This window comes from Eretmochelys imbricata, chromosome 2 (assembly GCF_965152235.1).
Source record: "Eretmochelys imbricata isolate rEreImb1 chromosome 2, rEreImb1.hap1, whole genome shotgun sequence".
In the NCBI taxonomy this organism is placed as follows: Eukaryota; Metazoa; Chordata; order Testudines; family Cheloniidae; genus Eretmochelys; species Eretmochelys imbricata.
Genome location: NC_135573.1, coordinates 3,899,673 through 3,918,214, shown reverse-complemented (window position 1 = coordinate 3,918,214; position 18,542 = coordinate 3,899,673). Strand labels below are relative to the sequence as shown.

General features: G+C 43.8%; 1 protein-coding gene across 1 annotated transcript in view; it reads left to right on the top strand.

The window, feature by feature from the left end:
- ARHGAP39 (Rho GTPase activating protein 39) overlaps window positions 1-18,542 on the top strand; it is a 291,601-nt gene that overhangs the window by 37,985 nt on the left and 235,074 nt on the right. Inside the window, exon 3 of the mRNA XM_077810773.1 lies at window positions 12,134-12,214. Coding sequence (XP_077666899.1) covers window positions 12,134-12,214 — 81 coding nt within the window. The remainder of the gene's footprint in view (window positions 1-12,133; window positions 12,215-18,542) is intronic.

Sequence of the window (18,542 nt, the reverse complement as noted above, 5' to 3'; positions counted from 1 at the left end):
GTAGCAGCCGTGTTAGTCCGTATCCGCAAAAAGAACAGGAGTACTTGGGGCACCTTAGAGACTAACAAATTTTTCTGAGCATAAGCTTTCATGAGCGACAGCTCACTTCATCGGATGCATTCGGTGGAAAATATAGTGGGGAGATTTATATACACAGAGAACATGAAACAATGGGTGTTACCATACACACTGTAACCAGAGTGATCACTTAAGGTGAGCTATTACCAGCAGGAGAGTGTGGGGGACAGGGACGGGACCTTTTTTAGTGATAATCAAGGTGGGCCATTTCCAGGAGTTGACAAGAACGTCTGAGGAACAGTGTGTTGGGGGTGTGGGGGTGGATAAACAAGGGGAAAATAGTTTTACTTTGTGTAATGACCCATCCGCTCCCAGTCTCTATTCAAGCCTAAGTTAATTGTATCCAGTTTGCAAATTAATTCCAATTCAGCAGTCTCTCGCTGGAGTCTGGTTTTGAAATTTTTTGTTGAAGAATTGCCACTTTTGGGTCTGTAATCGAGTGACCATAGAGATTGAAGTGTTCTCCGACTAGTTTTTGAATGTTATAATTCTTGATGTCTGATTTGTGTCCATTTCTTCTTTTACGTAGAGACTGTCCAGTTTGACCAATGTACATGGCAGAGGGGCATTGCTGGCACATATCACATTGGTGGATGTGCAGGTGAACGAGCCTCCGACCGTGTGGCTGATGTGATTAGGCCCTAGGGTGGTGTCCCCTGAATAGATCTGTGGGCACAGTTGGCAACGGGCTTTGTTGAGGTGGCACCAGCAGTTAAGCTTCTCAAGGACTATGGCTGCTCTCTGGCAACTCTTTCAGTGCCATTTTCTCTGTGCTCTTGGTTCAGGCAGTATTTCAACATGCTTAGACATTCTCTCCAGATTGAAATTCAGTCTCTAGGTCCTTACGTAGCATTGTGCCTTGGCTGAGGTATCATATCAGCAGTAACTCATGCTGACACTGTACCTCTCCCAAGACTAACTCAGTGCTTGCATATATCATTTTCTTAATCCTCACTGATGTACTTTGTTGGAAGCCCAGTCCCTGCCCTGGTCCAGCAAGGAAACTAATTCTCCATGCATCAGCCTAGAGGAGTGAATATAAGCCCTGTACTGAATTGCTTTATTACCTGAATTTATATTAACAGGGTTAAGCAGAGGCACTAGTGAGCTCATTATTTCTCTCAATTAGGGATCAACAGAAAGGCAGATAACTTGACCAGTTACAGTGGCTACTGACTATAAGCAGCTAATATTTGGCGAGTCAATAAACCCTCCTTAAAACCCACATTTACAGCAACACAAACAGATACACATTCCTCAGTTCCTTCTCTTAAACTTAACCTTGGATCTATACCACCTTCCAAGGACAGCTGTCACCAAGGTTAGAGAGCCCTCTAACTACTCACTCAACCAGGGCTGTTCTCTCCCTCTAAAAAGTAGAGGTCTCACCTTCCATTGCTCATTGCTGAGCCAGTTTCAGTTGTATGAATCTTCTCATTGAGATTTGCTAAAAAACACAAAAAATACAACATCCACGCCAGATTCCAACATGTGCTCACAATCAATTGGGTTTTTTAGTCCTTTCATTTTAAATATATAAACAGTTGTTAGATTTTATTCCCCTCTGACAGGTGGTGAGTAAAACGACCTGTCAGATGATCAAATAGCTCTGTTCATTATAGCGCGATTTCACATCTGACTGTTCCCCAGTAACCCAAAAGGATCTGTTGAGTATGTTTCCCCCCCATCCTTGTTTATCCAGAGTAACAAGAAAGTGGTGGTTTTGGGGGGCTTTTTTTTCCTAAAAGGAAGACTACTGAAGCAAAAAGAACATTGAAATAGAAGATCAGAGAGAACAAGGGGAGAGAAGGAAATAGATCCATCTTTCCAAGGGTTTTAGGCTCGGTCTACACCTAAAACTTAGGTCAACCTAGCTATGCCACTCAGGTATGTGAAAAATTCATACCCCTGACAGAACTAGTTAAGCCACCCTAAGCCTCAGTTTAGAGACCGCTAGGTTGACAGAAGAATTCCTCCTTCCATCGTTGTAGTAAGTGTCTTAAACTACAGCAGCACAGTTGTAGTGGAGACCGTGTACAGCGTACCTGTAGTGTAGACATACCCTTACATGGCTGCCCATCTCTGCAGTAACCTAGTGCACTTCATTAGAGTCTCTGGCACTTCTTCCTTTTCGGGGTCACAGCTCTCCTTGGAGTAATTTTTGTTGTTTCTAGTGGTTTGGAAACAGACAGTCCCCCGAAGTGTTAGCATAACATGAAAAGAAAAAAGGGGGAATAAAGAGAAAAGTTATTTTGGCCCCAATGAGATATTTAAGAATTATCAGGCAAATGTCAGGTTTCAGAGTAACAGCCATGTTAGTCTCCATTCGCAAAAAGAAAAGGAGGACTTGTGGCACCTTAGAGACTAACCAATTTATTTGAGCATAAGCTTTTGTGAGCTACAGCTCACTTCATCGGATGCATTCAGTGGAAAATACAGTGGGGAGATTTATAAGAAGTTCAGATAATGGCAGAACCTCCCTTCCTTTTCCCCCAGGAAATGGCACTCTCCAAGGAATTGGTGTGTTTTACCTTTTATTGACTTTAAAAAAAAAAAAACCCAACAATACAACTGTCAAGGTTCCTTCCCCACTCTGAACTCGATGTGGGGACCTGCATGAAAACCTCCTAAGCTTACTTTTACCAGCTTAGGTTAAAACTTCCCCAAGGTACAAACTATTTTACCCTTTGCCCTTGGACTTCCACTGCCACCACCAAACTTTATCTGGGTTCCTGAGAAAACGTTGTTTGGAAACATCTTTCCCCCCCAAAATCCTCCCAACCCTTGCACCCCACTTCCTGGGGAAGGTTTGGTAAAAATCCTCACCAATTTGCATAGGTGACCACAGACCCAAACCCTTGGATCTTAGAACAATGAAAAAGCATTCAGTTTCCTTACAAGAAGATTTTTAATAGAAGAAAAAAAAAGAATCACCTCTGTAAAATCAGGATGGTAAGTACCTTACAGGGTAATTAGATTCAAAACATAGAGAATCCCTCTAGGCAAAACCTTAAGTTACAAAAAAGACACACAGACAGGAATATTCATTCTATTCAGCACAGCTATTTTCTCAGCCATTTAAAGAAATCATAATCTAACACATATCTAGCTAGATTACTTACTAAGTTCTAAGACTCCATTCCTGTTCTGTCCCCGGCAAAAGCATCACACAGACAGACACAGACCCTTTGTTTTTCTCCCTCCTCCCAGCTTTTGAAAGTATCTTGTCTCCTCATTGGTCATTTTGGTCAGGTGCCAGCGAGGTTACCTTTAGCTTCTTAACCCTTTACAGGTGAAAGGATTTTTCCTCTGGCCAGGAGGAATTTTAAAGGTGATTATCCTTCCCTTTATATTTATGACAACAACTGTAGTGAATTCTCAAATTTCTAGCATACTGGAGTTCCCCTTTACTACCTTGGCCTAAGTTTGAAGCAAGGCACCTTTCAGATAAGATTTGGAAATCAGTACAGGATCATAACGAACAGAGAGTGGACAGAATGAAGCTTCCAGTGAGACAGGAGCAATATGCACTCAGACACAAAAATCATCTGCTCCAAAGGGCATTATGACCACCACTACAGAAAGCCCCTCGTCCACATTTAAGTCAATACTGTGCTTCATACCAGAAGATAGAGGGTTATTTGTGAGCTTGCTAATGAGCTAGAAGAGAACCAGTTTTGCAGGAGAGACAGCTCCTTCAGACAATAACCCACCTGCGAGTTACATGTAGCAGGCAGTCTGCTTTCTGCCCTGGAAGAGAGAGGCAAGGGAAAAACACAAGACTTGAAAAATTATTGTATTCAGAGAGCTCTGCTGTAATTACACTTTAGAAAAGCAATTGCTGTCCTGCCTTGGATGCTCCCAGATTAAATCAGCTACCACTGCTTCAGCATGAGGGGTCTGGTTCCAATTAGCGTCTCTCTGAGAGACTCCAGATTAATGAGGATGACATGCTTTGGGGGTTCACCCAGACCAGCACAGGGCTGTGTCACTACCTGCCCTGTAACTTTGTGTTCTTCTGTGGTATGTTGCTTCGGCTCAGAGCCCTGAAACCAGCCTCTTGCTTACAACACAGTGACCTCACCCTGGCTTTCACCAGTCAGGTTATTTCTTGTAGGTTGACACCAGTAGCCCTTCCAGCCAGGAGTCTCCCCAACACTGTCTCCTCTGCAGTACTCGGCCTCTCTCACTGTAGCACTCACAAACCTTATCCAGGCTTCTGCTCCTTTAAAGAGACAGTACGCAGTATCAGCCCGTTAGTTTGGCTGAAGAGGTTACCCTTCAGTTTGAACTACTGCACTGAGATGGTTGTACAATAAAACAAGATTAAGTTTGTTAGCAAAGAACAGTAATGTAAGTGATACCAAGTAGAAGGAATTGAGATAGAATTGTTACAAACAAAAGTAAAAACACGTTTCTAGGACTCAAACCTAACAAACTAGGGTCTTGGTCTTGCCTATATTCAGGTTTCCAGAGACTTTCATCCCCATGTTTGAAAGGTTCCACTTTTCTCGGATGTACAAGAGTTCTGGCCTCTTGTATCTGCCCAGTAATGGAAACCAAAATGGCTCCGTCCTCACTTAGAGCTTCCAAAGTTAAATGACCTTGCTTCAGAAAACAGGAAGGTTTCCTAGAGCTGCAGTTTCCATCCCCTGTCAAGATTGTTAAATGGCCGTCCTCCACACTGGTTTGCCTGATGGCTTTGTCTGCTTTCAAAGTAAGTACTTCCATTGTTTCTTCTTGCTCAACTTACAAGGGAGACACATTCAAGCAGGCAGAACCACATTCCTTTGTCTAGGATGGGGTGACTTAAGCCCTGCCTGCCAAAGACTATTTAAGAACTTATTTCCAGCACATAGTTATAATTTTTCATACATCACCTATGCATACACCACTCCATAACACTAATGATCAGCTTGTTGCCAGTTTGCATATGACACCTTACATGACCCCTTTTAGATACAGATTATGCCAACAGTGAGTTGGGATACTGAGTTGGTCAGGTCAGCTGAGGCTGTCAGCTACCTACCAGGGAGCCCCCTGCCCTCTGGCATTGGGCTGCTCTTAGGGTCAAAGTGGGTCTGAGAATTAGTCAGAAATTGTGGTTATGGTCTCATGAATCTGCTGCAAGAGGACAGAACTGTGGGTTTGTGTCAATGATTTGATATACAGTTTAGAAGAAGTTATTCAGCAGTGACTGATTCAGCTATTGGAAGAAGGGTTGTCTAAAAGCACCTGATCTGCTCTGAGTAATGAGAGGAACAGAGGAGCTAAAGGGAGTTTTAAATGGCCTTTGTATCCATCTTCTGACTGTCATTTCTGGAGCACTTTGTGACCCACTGGACACTTTCAACTCTCCCTTTGCATTTCACTTGTACTGCATGAGATAAAAGAATCTAGCAGGTCACAAAGCACTGCTGAAAAGGCAGTCACCAAAAGTGGGAGATGGGAAGTAGGAGAGGAGTCAGGAACAGACACACACATAGCATTTTACATCTTCAAAGCAGAGGGCAAATGTTAACCCAGCGGCAGCTCTGGGATGCAGGCTTCATCCCTGCTTCACCAATAGGAACAGCCCTGGAGAACTCACTTTCCTGGATCCCAGTTCTATAGTCAGCCCACTAGGCCACATTGCCTTTAATAAAGCAGAAGCACTAAGGCTCAGGAAATTAAGAAAAGAAAGGGAGGCCAAAGAACTTCAGTAATATATTCCACATCATACAAGAAGAGTTTCAATAACCTTCCTTCCACACTTCTATCTTGGGCATTTATCTGGCATGGACTGCTGTAGTATCCAAGCTCACGTCATTTCTCTCCCCCTGTATGAAGCATTGTCCGTGCTGGAATTTGCATAATGTGCTACAAATAAGTTATTTTAATAATTTTTAAATGAAAAAAATATTTATTTAAAAGCTCTCCAGACTGGTCTATTAGAACATGGCTCAGATTGCTGAAGGCACCTGGACCAATGCACTCGAGCCATCTGTTAATGCTACACTAAAACCAAGGCAGGGGGTCAGGCCGGCCGATACAGCACAGGCTGGTCTGGGAGTTGGGCTAGCTGGTGCAACTGGGGCGGGCTGGCGGGACTCCTCTGGTCATGGGGGAGGAGGGGGTGTCTCAGGCAGAAGGGGGGGGGGTGGGTTAGCCTCCTTGAAGCGGGGTTTCACCCATTGCCCATGTCCCAGCCCACAATAATACATACATAATTCATTTAATTCAGTAGACCCCAAAGAGACTTAAACTTAATTCAGTACCTTTTGTCAAGGATATAGCAGGAAATTGCCATATCTGTCACAAAGACTTACTAGTCCAGGCACAGACTTCTTACTCATGTGCCATGATAAGACATTGTACACGACTATCAAAGATAGATAAATTTGTCATAAGCAAGTAGAATTTCAAGGTTGTCTTAGAAATGTTGGAGTTAGAATAAATCAGTATTTGATGGCTCATCCGCATGGGGGGCTAGAAAGCATCTTTGCTGCTTAGAAGGCTTATATGGTACAAAGACAGCTGCACGTGCCATGCACTGCCATTTAACTACCACAGAAAATGCAGCAGTGGAAGCCTTTGTCCTGAACCTATTTCCAACTTGCAGGACTTGTGTAATTTTCTCTGTAGTGTTTGTACTAATTCTTGAACAAGTTGACCCCCGCCCCATGGATCATAGTGGACCAAAGGCAAATCAACCAACCCAAGCGGTTTGGGTGATGGCAGCATTCCATAATGCCTGTCTCAGTCTTATGACTGTGGGCCAGTAGCCGGCCTGTGTATTAACTAAATGGAGGCAATGGAGCGAAGTTCATGTGCGCTCTGTCTTGCCAAGCATCAGCTTCTACAGCATCAGCATCTACAGTGCTGGGTAGAAGGAAGCAGTTCAAGGCCTTTGCTGAAGGGATGTCACAGACTGATGGTGTCACAGATGAGATCTACATTAGCTCATCATGCTAAGGAGTCACAAAGGCAGGAACACTCTTTTGTTTGGTTTTGCCAAATTTTCAGAATGTGACCAAATGGCCTCAGCAAAGAGGCAAAAAAGTGACAATCCCCTTCCCCCTTGGGCGTTCATGCTGAGGTGTTTCCTGGCCCCTTGGGGCTGCAAGGTGTTATGACAGTTGGAAACTGGAGTTTTTAACTCAGTCTGGTGCATTTAAGACTCTGCAGCATGCTGTGAAGGATGCTGGCTCAGAATTTAATTCTCCTGAGTAAGTTGCTCTAAACATTAGATATACAGTGACATCAATTGGTGAAGCATTCTTGGAGTCTGTCAATCAGAGGTGAAGCAATGCATTCAGGGGAATCTGGGCAGCAGCAGGCTGCTCTGGATTTGATGACCCCCACCTTAAAATATTTGGAAATCTAGATTAAAAAGGAGAACTGACTTGGCAATTTACTGTGAGGCTGGGGAGAAGAGAGAAGTTGGAGATTTGGGGGTTTCCCCAAGACATTTGCTTCTCCCTTTATGCTAAGAATCGTGGGGAGCCCTTGGTTACACCATTAGAGCTTAAGCCAGGGAGTTTAATGGGGTACTCTAACTACCTACTGCCTCCTTGTCTTCCTTCCCTTGCTGGGCTCTCATGTCTTTGACCTCAAGGATGCATCTTCCAGAATATTGGAACTCTCAACCTGAAATCTCAGGGCTAGGTAATGAATCCCCCCATTACTAATCTCATGTGTCAAAGGAACAGTGTCCAGTGTTGTAGTGAAGTTTGGAAATTCCATGTGTGTATCCTGATGTGAAGTGGACAGGACAGGAAGGACCAACATTGGATTGACCTATCTTTTTGTCTCGTACTCAACTAAACAGCCCTTGTATGTTACAGAAGTAGCAAGCCTTGGAAAGAAGCTGTCCACATAGGAATAGCAGCTATTTAGTTGTTAAAATTCTTTTATGTTGGCATAAATTTTTTTGCTCCTTCCTTTATTGCATTCCTTTTATTATACTTATTGTTATTCATTCTCCTTTAAATCTTCCTGCTCTACCAGACCCGTGGTCACTTATGTCCACATGCAATTCCATTGATCTGTTAATCATACGGTACTTGTTTGTGCATCTAGAAGTATTTTTTCACACAACGCACAGTCAATCTGTGGAACGCTTTGCCAGAGGATGTTGTGAAGGCCAAGACTATAACAAGGTTCAAAAAAGAACTAGATAAGTTCATGGAGGATAGGTTCATCAATGGCTATTAGCCAGGATGGCAGTAATGGTGTCCCTAGCCTCTGTTTTTCAGAAGCTGGGAATGGGCGACAGGGGATGGGTCACTTGATGATTATCTGTTCTGTTCATTCCCTCTGGGGCACCTGGCATTGGCCACTGTGGGAAGACAGGATATTGGGCTAGATGGACCTTTGGTCTGACCCAGTATGGCCTTTCTGATGTTCTTAAGAAAGACACGACAACTTGTAGATGATCTGACTCATGTAGGCCTGTCAACAGGGACAGAGCTAGTTTCCTTTGAAAGTTTGCTAAGATTCCTGCTGATGCTATAAAACAGATCTTCTAACTTGAGTGATGGCTTATTTTTCCAGGCTCCTGTCCGATACAGTGGCTTTTCCCCCTTCCCTCAGTCTTGTCAATTACTCAATATTCTGTCCTCTCAAGGGATTTTATTTTTCAGAGTCAGAACCTTCAAAAATCAACCTTAAGATAATGAGTAGTGCGTTCTTAGCAACAGTTATGGAGTGGTGAATTTTGATCTGCTATAAAATAAGTCGTTCATGTGGACCGTCTATCATAAATGACGTTACCATATTTCTCATGACCTTGAAACTTGTAACTTGCAAGTGAGGGACAAGATAGTTGCCAGCAATATCATTTCCAGCCTGGTGCTTCAGTAGGAGGAGCTGATTACAATCAAACTGTGATTCACCAGCAACGGCATGAAGAGCCATACTGTCCATTGTGTGCCCAGAAACAGGGAGCAAGGACCAGGGAATAACATCCCTTATTTCTCCCGACATGTAGTCTCCTCCAGGATCTTGCTGCAATACTTAGGATGGGAGTAGGGATTGTTAGCTACTCCAAAGCTTGCCTCTTGCCATGTGATCTTGTGACCATGCAGCAGCACATACCGTATATGGCTTTGGGTCATTGAGAGCTCACTTATCTACAAGCCTGATATTTGAGTCATTCTCTTCTAATTGCTCTTGGGCTGGCATCTCATGACACTTTCTTTGAAGCTCGGCAAGGCACTAACATCTGCCAAGTGAATATGAGCATGTTTTAGGGCAGAACATATTAAATGCTGCTTCATCTGAGTAGCCATATGTGAACTTTCGAGCTTTACACTGAAAACTTAAAAATCAGTACTTTGGACAGTAATCCCAGCAACACTTGCATTTGCGTGTATTTCACAGGCATTTAAAGCACAAGGGTACATTGTGCAATCTTGTTGAAGGAGATATCTTACGTGTCAGTTCTTCAAATTTATAATGCCCCAAAAGAACCCTGGGTATAGCTAAACATAGAGAGGGTGACATGAACTAGAAAAAATAAAATATAGCCGAATAATTAGTTGCAGTCAGTGCTGACTTGCACCATCTGAATTTCATGGACTCTTTACATCTGGGTAATTTGTTCATTTTTTGTGCGTAAATACAAGCTTAATTCACTTGTGAGCTCCCACCTACCTCAGAAAACTGGGACCTGAGTCTTGCAGACTCCGCTGGAAAAAAGGTGTCTTAAAAGCAACATTACTGTACTGGAGCCTCTGTCTTGAGCATCTGGAAGAACCTTCCCACTTGCTGATTAAAAACAATCTCCCAGACTCACCAAGCCTCCCAGAAGTTCTGTGAATAGTTAGACAGAAGGGAGACCAGGACTTACTGTGGTCAACTCCTTCCTGGGTAACGAACTGGCTAAAGACATGCCATGGCAGTCCCTGTTCCACTAGCCCCATCTGTGGTTCAGATAGGTAAATTCCCTTTGCCTCGGGCAGTTTGTTCTGGGAAGCAGAGGGGTGCTGAGTGCCCTTCGTTTCAGATGTTTGCTGTAACAGAGGAACTTCATCCCAGTCCACTTGGTCAGCCTGCAGCTTCTAATCCAAGCTTCTAAAACTTGCCTGAAGACCTTGCTTAGCTAGAGCCTATTCCAGTCCACTGAAGCCAATAGGAAGCATCCAATTGACTTCAATAGACTCTGAATAGAGCCCACAGCTGGACCATTTTCTAAGTTACGTCCCAGCCTTCTGAAGTTGCCTGAGCCAAGCCTCAGTAGATTGTGTGAAAGGAGATCGCAGCTCCTTGTGGAGGAGTTACCGTCGTCTTTGGATTTGGGTTCAGAACTCAAGACGAGAACACAAGGACTGCAGAAGAGGCCAGATACCAAGAGAGTGAGGCAGGGAGAACATGTGCATGTGCTACATACAGAGAAAGAAAAGGGATTCAGTGATTCAACACAGTGCTTCTGCAAGTCATAATTTTAAGGCTCAGAAGCCTCATTGAAATTAGCTTTGACAGAAGCTTAATTTTATTGCCACTTTCCTGAATAAAATTTGAGTTCTATCCTAATAGGAACATGGCTTTTTTTCTTCTTTCTGAATCCAGCATCTAATCTGAACTCTGTGTCTATGTGTGTGTTTTCACACCATATCTTTTAGAGAATTGATCGGAAAGAAGTAGTTTCTCTAGCTTTGCACTTTGTTGTATAAGGAACTAACAAAATAAATGTCCAACCTTTTGTTCAGTGTGTGTGAATTGCCAGGCGTTCTATAAATAAATAAGCCTGATGATTTATGCAGCCCGTTACAGAGTGTTGTTAAGGGGAAGAGAGTCCCCCTACTTCCCCGTGCCATTACAGATGCATGTTAAGCAAAGCTGGAGGTATAGCACTTTTGCGCTGAATCATATATGCACATTTATATAAAAATGTGAATGCTGCCTTTAGACAAAGAAAGCTAGGGTAAGCTAAATCTAGTGCCTAAATGGAGTAAGGTGTAAAGAGAAATGCATCTCTGCTTTGTGTTCAATCTGGAGGAACGTGAAGTGGGAGTATCAAGAATGTCAAGGGGCAACTGACCTTTGACCTTGTATAATATTTATGTGTGTGAGAGAGAGGCTTTAAAATGTTCTAGTCTGGAAAGCAACGCTTCAAAAATGGCATTATGAGGTTCCAGGCTTGTTCTCTCAATGACTCCAGATCAAATCTACTCAGTGTAGAGTGTGTTTTCTAACTGCCAGTCCTGTAAACTTCCTCCAGATTCTGAGAATCAAGCTGGGTTCACAGGTGTTTGGAACTTGGTAAACAGTTCTGTTGCTCATTGCCCAGTGAGTAGACTGTCCAGCTCCCTCTTCGTTGTCTTGGCACTGCAGGGCTAATGCAAGTAAAAAAGTAGTAACGTTGTCCAGTCCACTGAAGTCGGCATGTACAGATGAGGGTGGAGGACAGACTTTACCGAGTAGCAAGGGGCCATTTCTACATAATAGTTCTCCTCTGAAAATCTGCCTGACTAACAAAACATTGAGCAGGCTCTCCATAGGTGTGCAGATGAGTTAACAAAAAACCAAAACCTCTGGCCCTGCAGAGTTTACAATAAGTTGCAATGTATTTTATCTATTTCTGTGCCGACAGCATGCTAAACTTTATATAGTCCTTGCCCTGAACATAGTATGGAGTACTATGCTAATGTAGAATGGCTTTCAAATAAATGGGTATGGAGTGACAAGCCCTAGGAAGGGAGATGGTTTGAGAGGGACGAAGGTTGTGGGACAAGATCGTGAGATGCTTTTGTTATGGGCACGCTTTGTTGGATCCTTTCTTAATGTATAGTTAGTGTTCATGGGAAAATATGACCTATTTGGGGTTTTGAGGAAAGTCAGTTGAGAGCAATCCAAGGGAAGCAGAAATCTATTACAGTCCATGGATGGCTAAATGATGGTAACTGAGCCACCTGAGAGATAACAATTCTGAGTGTGGTCCCCAGGCTTGTGGGGATTGGAGGACAGTGTCTGTGAATGTGGGTGGGGGTACATCCCTGTCACCCACAAGCTAAAATATTGATGCAAATTGCTGTCCTTGGTAATTTCCTTCTTCCCCATTCCTATGTTGCAGTTCTTCACCTCCCGGAGTGTTTGAGAAAGAATATGAAATATACCGGGATTACAATACAGAAGGTCAACTTCTCCACTACAGGTAGCTGACATTTATCTACAGTAACGGGGCTTTGTCTTCTGAGAATGACTGACTGAAATGTAAACAATGCCGTATTGTGTGTGGGATTGGGGACGCTATTTGTGAGTGTGTCTGTGAGGGGAAAGCGAACTTCATGTAGAAGGAGGTATTGAACGCCTTATCTCTTTATTCCTTTTGATCTTCCTTTGTAAACTTTGGCTGTCTAATGTCAGGATGATAATGTTGTCTCCTGTTTATTTATAGTGGAAGCTCTTTGGGACAGGAACTGTTCACTACTGTGTTTGTATAGTACCTACCACTGTGTGGGCTTGATCTGGGTTGGACCCTTGGCACTAGCGTTATAAACATGATAACAATTGTTAGAGCAGGGCATTTGGAGCCCTGGGCTGGAGGCAGTTTGGTGACTGGGCTGGGAATGGAATGCAGGAGTTTCCTTGTTCTCAATCCTTTAGACCCTGCTGCCTTGCCAGTGTGTTTGATTTCTTTAGATATCTTTCCTGCTGAACATGGGCTGGATAAGACAGTAGCAAATATTCATTTATGGGAGTGATTATTCTGTGTGCATTTCGGAGGTTATCAAAATTGTACTTCAGACAGAAGGCTGCAGGTCTGTTTCTTCTGTGCTGTAATCTTGTCTTTTGAAATATGCTCAACTGCTTACATAAGGATTTTGTATAACAAATTATCAATATTTGCTTTGATTTCTCATTAATGGTAAAACTAGATATTAAAAAAACAGAGGGGGAAAACCCCACCTCCATATTCTCTGCTTGCTGCTCACAAAACCCTGTAAGGCTAATGGGACTCTCACATCAAGAGGAAAATGGGGACCCATTTCAGGAATCATGCAGGCTCCAGCAGTCTGGAGCGCTGTCAGTCACCGCTGCCTTCTCCGTGAGCCTGCAGCTTGCCAGGATCTGGTAAGAACAGCCATGGCATCATTTGTCCACCTTGGGGCCAGTTTTTGTTGGCTTTCTGAGGTTTTGTTTGGGGCTGTAGGTGTTTGTTTATTTGGGTTGTCTGTTTCATCAGAAAGTTCAGTTGGTTTCAGGCACAAATTTTCTGCCACCATGCCTCCTCAATCTCTACAGGCAGAGGAGTTGGAGGCTTCACCTGGGGGAAGGGAAGATAACAATGCATAACGTCAATCCTAGCTTTAAGAAGAGACAACCCATCGTAAGAGTGTCTAGCACTTCTGCACACAGTGCACCTTAGAACTGTGGTTGAACCAGTGCATTTTTTGTTCTCCAAACACAATGCACTGCATTAGGAGATGGAGTTGGGTAATATTGCTAAATCACAACAGTTATAGCATTGATGGCTTCCTGGTTGCTCTAGGCAGAAACTGTTGAAGACTATATGCGTTCAGATAACCCACATACTTCCATTACAGGCTGACTTGTGAAATGCTCTACGTGGTCATTGCATGTTGACAGATGGTGTTTGTACGCATAATGAAAGTTCAAGGCGTTCTAAGCAATGGCTTACTGCAGCACTTCCCCTCTTAGTGTAGATAAGGCCAGAGTGGTCTGTCCCAGTCTGTTCTCTAGAGCTGTCTATCCAAATTGGGGATGGTAGGATTTTCTCTTCCTTGTGACTGGCAGAGTCCAAAGTAATCCAGAAGATAATACTTGGACATCAGTTTTCTCTAATGGAACCGTTTTATCTAATATCAAACCTGAGGCCTCTCTCACATGGACTCGCTGTCCAGATGGCACAAGCAACATGCCTGATTTCAGTCACAACATTACAGTTCACAGGAAAGTGGGATCGAGCTCTGATGTGCTGTCTGACTGTCAGAGAAGCAGTTCTCCAGATCATCATGCTTACATTAATGTATCTCTTAAGGATGTTAGCGCTGTTGGTTAGTGGGTGTCAGATTTCCGGCTTGGATATGAGCTTCAAGGATTGTTCAGTTCAGTGTTCCTCTGAGCCTTGATTAACATTCACAGTGTGTGAGCTCCTAATGGGACATCTGTAGGCTCCAGAAATTAAGGAGAGGTTAATGCACCAGTTGCAATCACTTCAGTTTTTATTTCCGACTAGCATTTAGACCCACTGTTTGTGATGAACATTTTTCCCCAGTTATTTTCAGATCCTTAAAATGCTACCTGCCCTGCTGTAGGAATACCATTGAGTAACAAGAGTACACTCATATCCTGCCAAATATTTGGTATTTTGAGTGTCTAGGACTGTGTGGAAGGGTCGTCTATGATTCTTCAGCAACATTTGTTCTGTAAAATGTATAGAGGCTGAATTGATATTCTCTTCGCCTTTCACCCACTTTGGACATTTGAGACACTTAAGATTTGAACTGGGGCCAGGGCTCATCACAGCAGTGCCCTATCTTAAGGGGTCCACATGGTGCTTTGGTAAAAGCATGGATTGTTACTATTTATTCTTATTTATGATTTGTATTGTGGTATCCCCTGGGAGCTTCAGTCATGAACCAGGACGCCATTGTGCTAGGCACTGTACAAACACAGAACAGACAGACAATGCCTGCTCCAAATGCCTTACAATGTGAGTGAGACAAGGGGGGTGAGGTAATATCTTTTATTGGGCCAACTTCTGTTGGTGAAAGGACGCACTTTCAAGCACACACAGACCTGCTCTTCAGGTCTGGGAAAAGTCTGAAGAAGAGCTCTGTGTGAGCTTGAAAGCACATCTCTTTCACCAACAGAAATAGGTGCAGTAAAAGATAGTCCTTCACCCACCTTATCTCTTTTATGTCCTGGGGCCGACACAGCTATACACTGCAGACTACAATCTAAGTATAAGACAAGAGGCAACAGGAGAAGCACAAGGAAACCGAGACAGTACTGGTCACTGTGACGGGCAGCCTCAGGTGCTCTGCTGTAATTTGGCCTCAGTTTAAGATGAGCTGGAGCTCCCTGCATGAAACTACCCTTAGACCAGCATGGTCCCTGGTTAGTGACTCATCCATTCTGACATGATTAATAGTCAAAATCTGCCCATTGAAGAGGTTCTTGCTTGTGTGATTTGATGGCTGTTGGCAGGGCTGATGTGGTGGTGAGAGCTGGCTGAGAAGCCTGCAGAGGCTGAGTTGGTAACTTTCAGCCTGCATAGCCAGCTATAAATATCTCCTTTCAACTGTCTACTCTGCTAGCCCTGTAACTTAGTTTCTTCTGCACTGATCTTGCAAGAGGAATTCTTTTACACTGACTATCTGGCCTGTCAAAATAAATCTCCATTTGGACCATGGGATGAAAAACAAACTTCCTAAAAGTAAGAGATCAGACTTCCCAACGCAAATGGCAATGACTTTTTATATTGTAACCCTATACCATTGAATGACCTTAATATTCTTGTATAGCCCTGGTAGAGCCGCTTCCTGTGTTCTCTTATATGCACCTGCAAAGTGCTGTATGTGAAGGTAGTGGGTGAGCTTGGCCAGCCTAATAACAACCATTCCTCAGAGCCTTCCTCCGTGAGCTGAGTAAGTTGCATGCCCATTTTTCAGATGAGGAAACTAACAGGGGAAGTGATTTGCCCAAGTTCTATATCATTGTTCCAGCTGGTATTAAACTCAGGGGTGCCTGGCTCTCAGGCCCATGGTTGGCCCAGTAGACCACATGGTCACTCTTTTAGTTTGCAGGTAGCAGTGGGAATACTCATTCAGTATCCATCCAGGTGAGTGACTGAGCAAAGCCAAACAAGGCTGGAGAGGTAACTCAGACTCTTTGATTTGTTTTGTGAGCAGCTATTTCTGTAAACAGGACAGAGCAAGCAGGACAGTGATTTGATGCTGATCAATTCTGACCCTTTGCCTGCTGGATTATCACACTGGATACAAGCTCCAATAAGATAGAAGAGAAAATGTAGGTTCTCTCAGTGACAGCAACTCCATCAGCAAGTCGGCGAATGCCCCCCTCCCACCAGTCAGGAGGTGCAGCTTTACTGCTAGCATGTAGACAGGTTTCAGAGTAGCAGCCGTGTTAGTCTGTATCTGTAAAAAAAAAAAGGAGTGCTTGTGGCACCTAAGAGACTAACACATTTATCTGAGCATAAGCTTTCGTGAGCTACAGCTCACTTCATCGGATGCATACAGTGGAAAATACAGTGGGGAGATTTTATATACACAGAGAACATGAAACAATGGGTTTTACCATACAGACTGTAACAAGAGTGACCAGAAAAGGTGGGCTATTACCAGCAGGAGAGCGGCGGGGGCGAGGGAGGTCAACTTTTTGTAGTGATAATCAAGGCGGGCCATTTCCAGCAGTTTACAAGAACAGTAGGAGGGGAAATAAACAAGGGGAAATAGTTTTACTTTGTAGAATGACCCATCCACTCCCAGTCTCTATTCAAGCCTAAATTAATTGTATCCAGTTTGCAAATTAATTCCAATTCAGCAGTCTCTCGTTGGAGTCTGTTTTTGAAGTTTTTTTGTTGAAGAATTGCCACTTTTAGGTCTGTAATCGAGTGACCAGAGAGATTGAAGTGTTCTCCAACTGGTTTTTGAATGTTATAATTCTTGATGTCTGATTTGTGTCCATTTCTTCTTTTATGTCGAGACTGCCCAGTTTGGCCAATGTACATGGCAGAGGGGCATTGCTGGCACATGATGGCATATATCACATTGGTAGATGTGCAGGTGAACGAGCCTCTGATAGTGTGGCTGATGTGATGTGATGTGGCAGACGTCAAGAATTATAACATTCAAAAACCAGTCGGAGAACACTTCAATCTCTTTGGTCACTCGATTACAGACCTAAAAGTGGCAGTTCTTCAACAAAAAAACTTCAAAAACAGACTCCAACCAGAATTGGAATTAATTTGAAAACTGGATACAATTAACTTAGGCTTGAATAAAGACTGGGAGTGGATGTGTCATTACACAAAGTAAAACTATTTCCCCTTGTTTATTTCCCCTCCTACTGTTCTTGTAAACTGCTGGAAATGGCCCACCTTGATTATCACTACAAAAGGTCCCCCCCCCAGCTGGTAATAGCTCACCTTTCCTGATCACTTGTTACAGTCTGTATGGTAACACCCATTCTTTCATGTTCTCTGTGTATATAAAATCTCCCCACTATATTTTCCACTGAATGCATCCGATGAAGTGAGCTGTATCTCACGAAAGCTTATGCTCAGATAAATTTGTTAGCCTCTAAGGTGCCACAAGTCCTCCTTTTCTTTTTGCTAGCATGTAGAGTGCCTTGTCTGCCTTATGCATGCCAGCAACACGTCTTGCAACAGCTGCCTGTGCTTTCTCTTCCTTTCATGTGGGGCCTTTTCCAGCAACCAAGCAATTAAAAGATGAAATTTCATTGTGGTTAGCACACATGGTCTGTTTGCCTTAGTACAAGCTTTGCTGGAGAGAGAGACTTCCAGTTCTTTCCCCTCTCAGCTTTATTGGCTGTAAAACGCAGACTACCCCTACCTCCCCCAGATCTGTGCCAGATGGGAAGCTAATTAGCAGTTTCAAGCCCCCTGTTTGTTTAATTAGCTAAGAGTGGATTATTTTCTGGAGGAACCAGGCAGAGGTGTCCTTTAGCATGGGCCTCTGTGTGTAGTCAGGAGAGAAGAGCTCCTATAATAAAAGTGGGAGCTTCTTTTGAGGGTATGGCTAACCCCCCATTAAAGTGTAGCTATGTGGGCTTTGGCTTCTGTGCAAACTGTTCTCTTGCCATCAAGGGTGAAAGTTAGAGCCTGGACTTTCAGCCATGCCTAGTGGTTTTTGGGTGCCCAAATTGACACATTTAAAGGGCCTGATTTTCAGGGGCAGGTGTTTGGTGCTTTATAAAATCAACCCCCCTCCTGGATTTAAGGTATCTCAGCTTGGGCTCCCCAAAAACGGAGGGAGCCTGTCTCACTAGGCATTGCTGAAAATCTTGGGCAAGGTGCTGCAAGGCACTGTGAAAGGCAATACATGGGCTATAAGGAAACAAGGAGAGAGCTCTGGCCTAGAGCACTGCTGGGAACAAAGGAAGGTGAGCAGAACCCACAGAATCATGACACAGAATGGCTGTTGTGCTTGGGCACAGCCCGGCAACACAGAGCCAGCTCAGAAGTCACCTCCCTGGGCTGTGTCAGGAGGCAGTGGGTTCGGTCGCTGGCGAGGAGACAGTGCTCCATATCATGCTCAGATAACCCCTCTGAGTAATCACCAGATGGGGGTCCATGTGCAGCAGTCGCTTGGCCAGAGAAAGGGGTTTTGAGAGTGGTTGGGGAAGATCTCCCTGATCTTCCTCCTGCCTCTCCAGCATGCTCACACACACAGACTTGAAAACATGACTAAAATGGACCAGAGCAAGGCTAGATAAAGGTTTAAAGGCTAAATCCTGCCCCAGCTTGAGGTACG